Source organism: Brachionichthys hirsutus, chromosome 10, assembly GCF_040956055.1.
Source record: "Brachionichthys hirsutus isolate HB-005 chromosome 10, CSIRO-AGI_Bhir_v1, whole genome shotgun sequence".
NCBI classification, from domain to species: domain Eukaryota; kingdom Metazoa; phylum Chordata; class Actinopteri; order Lophiiformes; family Brachionichthyidae; genus Brachionichthys; species Brachionichthys hirsutus.
The window spans coordinates 8,163,065-8,172,371 of record NC_090906.1 but is presented as its reverse complement, the minus strand read 5'-3'; the positions used below and the strand labels follow the sequence as shown (position 1 = coordinate 8,172,371).

General features: G+C 46.7%; 1 protein-coding gene across 1 annotated transcript; it reads right to left on the bottom strand.

The window, feature by feature from the left end:
• Positions 1 to 3,771: 3,771 nt before the first annotated feature.
• LOC137900443 (7SK snRNA methylphosphate capping enzyme-like) lies at positions 3,772 to 7,550 on the bottom strand. Its single transcript, XM_068744526.1, has 4 exons — positions 5,757 to 7,550; positions 4,277 to 4,495; positions 4,060 to 4,183; positions 3,772 to 3,966 (listed from the first exon to the last, which is right to left on the bottom strand). The coding sequence occupies exons 1-4, from the start codon at positions 7,548 to 7,550 to the stop codon at positions 3,932 to 3,934; spliced, it is 2,172 nt and encodes a 723-aa protein (XP_068600627.1). The 3' UTR covers positions 3,772 to 3,931.
• Between the last annotated feature and the right edge of the window lie 1,757 nt (positions 7,551 to 9,307).

Below are 9,307 nucleotides of genomic sequence, written 5' to 3'. Positions count from 1 at the left end.
GTGAATTTATTCAATATGATGTGAAAAGAAAAAATTCTTATACGCTATGTATGTGAAAACAAAACAGGTACAATGTAGAGTAAACAGTCGCGTAAGCAGTCCATTACTCACTGGGCCCGACCATAAAAGCGTGGACCGAGGCCTGAGTGGAGTCTGGTATGCTTTTGCTCAGTGGCTACTGACGGGACAATACTGGTCCGGTGGCGGACCCAAACAGCTGAGATGGAATAGACCTTTTGTGAATGAACTGCCGTGTCTCTTGTCTGTGTTTATGTTGTTTCACCATTCTAGCTGTCTGGACAACATTGTGCAGGACAGACAGACGACGTCACAATCCGTCCAGTCACGCTGCAAAGCAAATCCATTGTCATATCAGCCGTCCATCATATTGTAATTGCATTTTTGTTGTTGGTGTTGTTGGGGGTGCACTTTGGCTCAGCGTTTCTTTGGAAGGCCTGTTCTCTCAGTCTCAGGCAACACAAATCTACATAATTCATGATAAATGACTGATCTAGAAATGAACTAACAGATATTTTATTATCCATCTGCTTACAGAATGTTGTTCCAGGGCTCACGGTGCGGGGATCTGAAGATGGGCAATGATGATGATGAACAGGTGCCTCATTTGGGTCAAATCTTTGTGCTAATCAGACAGCACAGTGTGACAAACTACAAAGGGATAATCCCATACCTGTTCACACAAGGCTATCTGCCTTCACAAAGCTGATGGCAACAGTTTACAGCCTTAAAGAAAAGCTACAACAGGATGGAGGCCTTTTAAACCTGTGACAACTGACATACTTCAGTAAATGTAGATTATAACTTGTACTAAACTAGGGCCTCCAACATTGCAGTCTCTCGTTTGCACTTCTTTAGCCTGAGTGACCTAAATAAGGACAAATGGACAAACAACCCCCGCCTCAGTGGAGGTAATAAAAAAAATAAAGAAAAACCCTTTAGCAGCTCCCAGTCAGTCATCTACACAAAACAACAACAACAACACGAGGTAAGATCTGGTCTGGTGCTGTTTTTGATTAAATTGCATCTACTTCTCCCCAAAAAATGATGTCTGTTATATCAGAGCATGAATCCATCTTGAATTTTGAAATATAATTTCATCACCGAATCCCTCATAGATTGTTGTTCAGTAGCATGACAATGAGAAACTTCCTTAACTTCACTTGAGCTGAATTTTATTACAATTTAGTAAATTAAACTGTTGTCATTGATTTACTGCGTTTAAGATCTATTTTCTATTTCTGGTGTTGATGAAACAAATACCAACAGCTCTAAAAGTCATCCAAAAACGAATAATATGCAGCGAGACAAGACATCTAGTAATAGGCCAGAACTGGGTGAGGAAAAATTATTTAATTTTAAACCCCGTTTACTGATTCAAAAATCTGTTAAAAATACACATCGACTCCGATTTCCTTCTACTTTTCATGGTCGGTGTATAAAGACACCAAGAACAGTCTAGAACCTTTTGGTGATGATCCAGATCACCGTGTGGACGGTGTGAATATAATTAGGAGGGGAATGAGCTGTTTGGCGGAGGTCTGTGTCCTGTTCAATCAAGGGGTACGTACCTCTTTAACACCTATATTTAAATTTTATAAAAATAAACACACAGACTTCACACTATTTCGTGCAAAACCTCGAGGGGAGTACAAATAGTTTATACAGCAACGTATACGACAACATGCAGTTTCACACGTGGAGCAGAGAGAAGCGTCGGCGCCGATACATTGGCTTGAGCACTGGTGGACGAGCACATATTAACATGTAACACCTAGTTTCTAAAATAAGATACACAAAAGGCAAAATGCAGGTCAGTGACTCTCCTAAGCCTCAGAATCTGATTGCCTCGTGAGTGACGGTGGGATTCGACGCGGTCTGATGAGCTGACTGAAGTCTGAGCCAGCTCACTTTCAAGTCAAACTCTAACCATCATTATTTTTTATCAGCTGATCAGTATTCCCAAGTTTGGTACAAAATGTCTGATGGAAAAAAGGAGTCTATCTTTTCTGTTTGAAAATGTCTGACATCAAATGAAGTGAAATGAGAGTGCATCGACAACAACACGCCTTTCAAAATGTTTATACAAAAATAAAGAGCCAATCTAACAATCCGTGAGCCTGCCAGGAGAGGACAAAGAAAGCACATCAGAACGTTGCAGTGTACATTGCATTTGTTGTTACAGAGTTGTATTAGAGAAACTGACTTCCTCAGAACTTGGCAGCAAACATTTGCAAAAAAGCAACAACAAAAAAAAAAGACAAAAGATCATCCACTGGAAAATCACACGAGCAATTTTGAACTTAATAACAACAGCAAAACAAAAATGGCAAACACATTTACATTGATCACTTACTAAAATAGAAACTCATCATTGATCAACTCCTACCATAGTATGCTGCAATTAAACCATCAACAAAAAAAGGGACGCTTTTTTGCTCGGCGCCCAGTGGACTCTAACAAAGACACAACGGATGGCTGCCTCTAGCCGACTGTCCTCTTTAGGCTGGAGATGAAGAGGATGGCGTACTGCGTCCAATTCAAGGGGGAAGAAGACTCATAGTATAGTTTGGAAGCGGTTCAACACAAACAGCATATTCATATTTAAATTTGGTAGAAAAAAAAAAAAGAAGCGTATTTCAGCCCTTTTTGAAAGATGTTTGTTCAGACTTGGATTAGTTAGAGGCAGAAAAGCATCGCGGGTCGCTCCGTTACTCTTTGAATTGATGCCCGTCTGTTAGCAATCAGACACACAAAACAATGTGTTTAGACGACAATGGAGAGTCTGTTAACTTCACACTCATCCGCTCAGGAAGGACATAGTAAACAACAAATTAGGCTGGGCTACTTGAAGGGGGGGGGGGGGGGGCAACCAAACAAACAAGAAAAATAGATCACAACATGCAACAGATTTACCTTCAACATTTGTCATCGTCTGTGCTCAATATCTTGAGTTGATCCAAAAGCTCCCAAGTTCCCCCTTACTGTTAGGATGGATAAGCAAGATGCAAGCAGCACACCGGAAGGTTTGCAGGGAGTTCACACTCAAAACAGCCAAAAATCCTCTCTCAGAAATGCAACCGCCGCTTTTTCCAATCTGCACTTCTATTTATCTTCCCTGCAGCGGTTTGCCTGTCTAAACTAAATCCCGTCTCCATTTAATGACAGCGTGAAATATTGGATGACTACATCATTATTCATGGGCGGCGCCTTAAAAGACCCATCGGCCGATAAAAAAAGGAGCATTACCATAAAAACGTTGTCGCATTTATTCAGATGGGATTTGGTTTGGCTGTTTGAATTTACAACATGTGCACTTCCTGCTGCAGCTAGTCAAGCAAAAGGGCAACCACTGTGAGACTTCAATGATAACTTATAGTGCATGAAGCGCCTCACCGAGACTTCAGTAAGGCGCTTCTGGATCATTACACCAGTATTATCTGCTGATGGCTTTGTAATCCAATGGTAGACAAACTACTGATCACCTGAAGTTGTGGTGTAATTCCAACCCTACTGTGTCTACTGTGTGCATGGTGATGTAGTTGTATCGGGGGGGGGTCATTAAAGCCAAGATAGAAGGCGAAAGCACTAAAGATAGTCGAAGGAAATGATCGGATGAGCACATTTTCTATAGTCTGGCCAAACAGAGAACGTGGATCTGAATCACTTAACGAATTTCCAGCCCAGAGGTTTCTGATTCGGTGCCTCTTCTTGACAAATGTCTGCGTTACACAACAGATTCCACTCTTGGTCCGGTTCTCCTTTCTGGATTTTATCTTGAGCATTGCTGAGAAGCTTCCAAGTACCGGGTATTTGGAGGATTCGTCTCGCAGTGGAGGGCGGCTGGCTGGCTTGCAGACGTGGCGGCGGTTCAGGCTACTCCTATTCAGAGTTCTTCCGAGGCAGGAGCGGCTTATTTGTAAAACAAGTAGATTGGCCTCTGAAAACCTGTCGCGGCGAGAACAGAAGTTAAGGAGGACACCGAGTCGAGCAGAGGCGTCATATTGTGCAGGAATTTGCCCTGGCGAATAAGTGAATTACCTTTAACTGAACACCTGGGGGCTCCAAGGAGCTCAAAACTAGTGAAGCCCACTTCCGTTGTAAGGTAAGATGAAAACTGGTCAGGTTTGAGGCGGATGCTGTGATAATTTCGCCTGATATTTTCCTGTTAAAGTACACAATCAAGTCAATCCAACCTGGATGAGACGTCACTGGCTGGCATAAATCAAATGGATGAACAGGAATAGACGTTTCTCACCGTGAGCTTCTTCCTCCTCACGTAGGACTCCCAGGGCTGCGGCTCCAGGACGAACAGGCCCCCGGGACGGAGGTGTCTGTAGACTCTCTTGAAGAGCCGCTTGAGGCCGTTGTCTCCCCAGTTCAGGTGAATCCATTTGGTGACGCTCAAGCACAAGATCACATCGTACTCTGGCCGCTGAGTCAAAAGGAGATTGTCGCTCTCCAAAACATAATTCGCCTAAAGATCAGAAGAAGAGGAGGAGGAGGAGGAGGGGGGGGGGGGGGGGGGGGTAGAAAAGAGATAAGAGAAGTGCTTGTGCTGCTCTTGCTTTCCTTCTTTGATTCTTTATGGACTTGCCTGCACATGGTAAGCTTTTGATAGTGACGCAGAGTTGCAGCATTTGATTGCAGGCACGCTACAAAATGTACACCCTCTGACTGATTGCAAGCATTACCATGAACAGCCTGTGCAGAATGCAGAGTGCAGAGCGCACCTCAGGTTACAATTCATAGGTGCGTAACGTAACTGCCAGTGTTAACAGTGACGGTCGGGCCTGGGTTGCTGCAGAATGAGGAAGAACAAAGCGGGAGCAGTGATAATCAACTTAATGGGCCCTGCTCGTTTTGCTCCCATTGTGAAATGCCATAATGGGAAAAGCACAGATTTCACACACGCAAAGGTTACAAAGGGTCAAGATCGTCCTGCTGGTCACCGAATCCATTTGGAGCTCTCGTGTGAATTTCATATAAAGGAGTCCTTTCCCCTCTCAAATCCATCTCGTCTCGTGCAGACCGAGGACACCCTGTTGCCCAGCTGAAATCAACAACCACCATTTCCAATTCTCAGAGCGGAGGAAGTTGTCAATTGAATTCAGAAACGCTTTGATTTAGGGACCGTAACAAAGTCACGTCGCTGCCGACACAAAGCTTGTACGACACAAGGCCAGTGGAAGTCGATAGGAGACGCCGTTAAAAGCTGCTGTAATGATGGTAGAACCATCAACTAGGGAAGAGAGAAGAGAGAAGAGAGAAGAGAGAAGCCGCTCTTTGCTGCAGCCATTTTTCAGACCCTCTGATTTCATCACCTACTGGGGTGGACAAACTGGTGGGGATTCCCCCCGTTTTCACAGACTATGTTAAGATAAACTCAACTTTAGAGACAGGATAAAACTGGCGCTGACATGATTCAACATGATTCTTATTTCCTAACATGCTCTTTTTTTTTTTATTATGAAGAAACGCTGGTTTTGGAGATGACTTGCAGAAGGCCTCATCAGAGCCAAATCTCTCACAGGTCAATACAAACAATAAAAGCTCCTGAAAAGCAAAAGTCACAACTTCAGTCAAATATCTTTTGAAAATTACATGAAATAATATGAAAAAGAGAAATATGCTAATATGCTCTGGAGACCCGGATCTATCGGCTTTTCTTCACCCCACAGGAAACATGTCTTGACAAGTATAATCTGTACGTGACTGTGATTATCAGCATCTCTTACCCTGATGAAGGACACATTGGAGGGGAACTCCCCGGGCCGTGCGGCGGGCGTTTCTGTGAGTGGAGGAGCAGCGATGGGCCCCCTGGAGATGCGCAGGGACACAGGAAAAGAGCAGCTGACCGAGTGCTCGGCAGGGGGCAAATCACAACCTCCCTGCCCCATTTCCTCACTGCTTTTGTCCCGCCTCTGCGTCCCTGACTCGAGCGTGCGAGAGGAGCCGTGGTCACTTTCACCCTTCGCTGGCCCGCTCCCTCCGTCCACCAGTTTCCCGCGTTCGTCCCCGCCCTCGGCTTCGTTGTGCTTCTCATCTGTAACCGCGCGGCGCTCGTTTCCATTCCTCGCCTCCCGATTGGTGCCCTGCGTCGCACGCCTGGCCTCTTGGGTCTGCAATTCAGACAGGTAATGCCTGATGTTCTTACGGGCTGCGTGCACCAGACCGCCGTCGATATCCAGGCCCAATATGCGGGCGGGCCTGAGCATTTTGGCGATGTAGAGCGTCAGGTGGCCCGAGTTGCATCCCAGATCCAGAACGTCTTTACCTTCAAACCATTCGGGGCGAAGCAGACGCAGCCGGGAGTCTTCGCTGTTGCTCGGGTTGCGGTAGCCGTAGTACTTGTTGTAGTTCCCGTACTGGAACTTCTTCTGCCGTTCCTTTGCCTGACTGCGACGCTGGCGACCCGACGGCCCGGTTTTGGACCCGCTCCTCGGTGTGTGGAAGGACTGGGAATTTTTCGAAACCCTCGCACCACAGCTCCCGCCTCCAGGCCCCAACTTTCCGACTGGCGTAGAATGGCTCACGGGGGGCTCGATTTTGCCAGAATTGCGCCTGCGCTTGCGTCTGCCGGCGTGCTGGCTTGGCCCCGCCGATACCGCGGGGGTGGAATCCTCCATAGATACGGACGCCGTCTCCTCCTTGTAGCTGGCCGAGTTGTCAACAGAGAGCCCGCGGGAATCCCCGGCGACACTGGAGAATCTGCCGGACTCTTTGGAGGCATCGAGCTCGGAGCATGAGGCCGACGCACCTGGAAGCGACGTGGAAGCGCCCATTTTAACATCATTTTTTCCTGATTCTGTGAGGCTGATCTGTGCGGCTGAAATCCCACCCCCACCTCCTCCACCTCCTCCTCCCCCTCCTCCGTGGTGTCTATTGCGGTGCCTCTTCCTGCCACCGGTTTTGTAGGGGTACGCCAAAATGTTGCCGTCTGCCATTCCGCTCTTGAGGTTCAACGGATCCGTGATGTCCCTGGGGATGAGGATCTCCACTGGATCGCGACTCTTCGCTGGCAGCGGGGAGGATTTGGGAGTCTCCGCGTTCAGCGCCCTGTTGACATCCTCATCCAGCAGGCTGTTGAGATTAAGCGGGTCAAAAATGTTTCCCCCCATGAGGAAGTTGGTCGGCAAAACAGAGTCGCTCTCAGAATTTGCTCTTCGTCTCCTCTTGCCGGACGATGGATGCTTGAAGCTCGAGTTTGCCGTGTTGCGGCGCTTTGAAAGTTTCGTTTGTTGCTGCTGTTTGGAATAATGAAAGCTGTTCCTGCGGCTGTTATTCTCATTTCCTCTGGAGGTCCGTCCAGAATTGGTCGAGAGTGGAAGCGCGTCAGCCGTACCGGTTCGTTTCAGCGAAGCTGCCGTTCCCGGGACGTGACAAGAAGCTACAAAACCAGGGGTAGCAACGGTGTCCTCCACCATCATTGCTACACTGCTGAAGCCTCCAGCACATTCTGAACGCTCCAGAGCTGACGTCGAGGCAGCCTGGAGGCTGCCGGTTTTTACAGATTCCTCGTCAACAGACATCTCTCTTTTGGATTTCAGAGCAGAGACATGAAAAAAAAAATCTTCTGGATCTGAAAGTAGCACAAAAAAAAACAACAACAACAATTAGTCAAACTAGAATCTTTGAATAACAAAAATCATATTCAGCATGGTCAGTGACGTCATACAAAATGATCAGCCTCATTATTACTGTAACCAAAAAAAAGAAAAGAAAGGCGACTAATACTAGCCTGATTGACTGTTAGCTCGACTGCTAAGAAGTAGTTAAATCCAGGAATAAGCATTTCCAATTTTCATCTAAAACAAAGAGGGTCAATACTAGTGATTGACAACGAAAATCAGGTCGTTGCCAATCACTAGTATTTACAGAAGGAGGGGGGGGGCTTAACCCTTTACTTCCCACTGCCATTTCCTAACAGTGTTACTGTAATAACAAGAGGGTTCCGAGTTTTGATACCAGAGCTTCGAGGGCTACGCCGATATGGGATTTGGATATCTGACTTAAAAAACAATAATATCGACACCTGAGCCGCCGAGCTGAAAAAGTTTTAGAGCTCCCTGTGATGGACAGTTATCTGGTTAGCAGGCTAGCTAGCCTAGCTCCTCACGCGGGCCATGGATAAAACGTACACTAATCGTCAATCTCCATTCCGGTCAAAAAATAATAATAAAAAAAAAATCGACATTAGACAAGCGGTCGAGCACCCACCTCGACGTGCTGCTGTCAAACCGGCCCCATTTCACGGGGTCGCGTTTGTGAAAGTGATACTATCCGCCAGATGGTCGCCCAGTTCGCGTACAAGTCAACAGTGGAGTCACCGTCAAAGTAACAGTCCTAGCTCGACGCAGTTCTCCCCGCCTCCTGCCGGACTGTCACCGCCGCGCGCGCTCCGCTCTCGTCTCGCGCTAGTGTTAGCGTAGCTAGCACACAACTGTTCGTTCGCCAGCGTAACTGTGCTAGGACGCACAAGTTAGCACGTCGCGCGCTACTTGGCGCTAGTCCGTCCGGAAACGCGACCCTCTGGCCCCGCCCCCTCCCACGCCGCGGCCGTGCCGTCGACTTCTTTAGTGAACTCCTCGCCGCTCAGTGTCAGGCGAGGCAGGTGAAGAAACGAGAGTCGGCATGGCGGCGCATCCGGGCTCCCGAGCTGCAGTCGGTCGAGGACGACTCGCCTGGCGGGGCGGAGATTGTGACTGACTGGGAGGATTGCAGCGAGCCGCGCCGCGCCGCTTAAGGCTGCAGCTGCACTTTGTTTTCACCAACTTGTTCATATAAATCAGTGCATTGTTTAAAATAAAAGGTTTTGCTGATGGAAACACGAGCAACAGTCAAAAAGTTGTAAATCTCCCCATTTTCATTTTCGCCTTCATTATTAATATTTTAACGTTATTTTCCTAATCTTCCAGCTCCAGGATCACATTGATTTTTGGTATTCAGTGGCCTGATCTTTTATATTTTATATCTGTTCCTCTAATGACGTCACGATGCACTTTATTATTTCACTGTTGACGAGCACAAACGTTGTCAAATAGGTGCTTTTTTTTGCACACGGTTGGTTTTGAGGCCCTTTATAAATCAAACGGAACTTCTAATATGTACTGTATGCAGGATTGGACTATAATGGGTATATAATTTAATGTACTGTATAGCAGTCTTCTCTCAAAGCAATCTGCAGGTAAATAGTCAAACTTGAGATACTGTAAATGTCAGTTTTAAATTCTGCTTGCTTATTTTTTGGTTCCCACTGCATTCCAGCCACGTGATCTACAGTCTATGT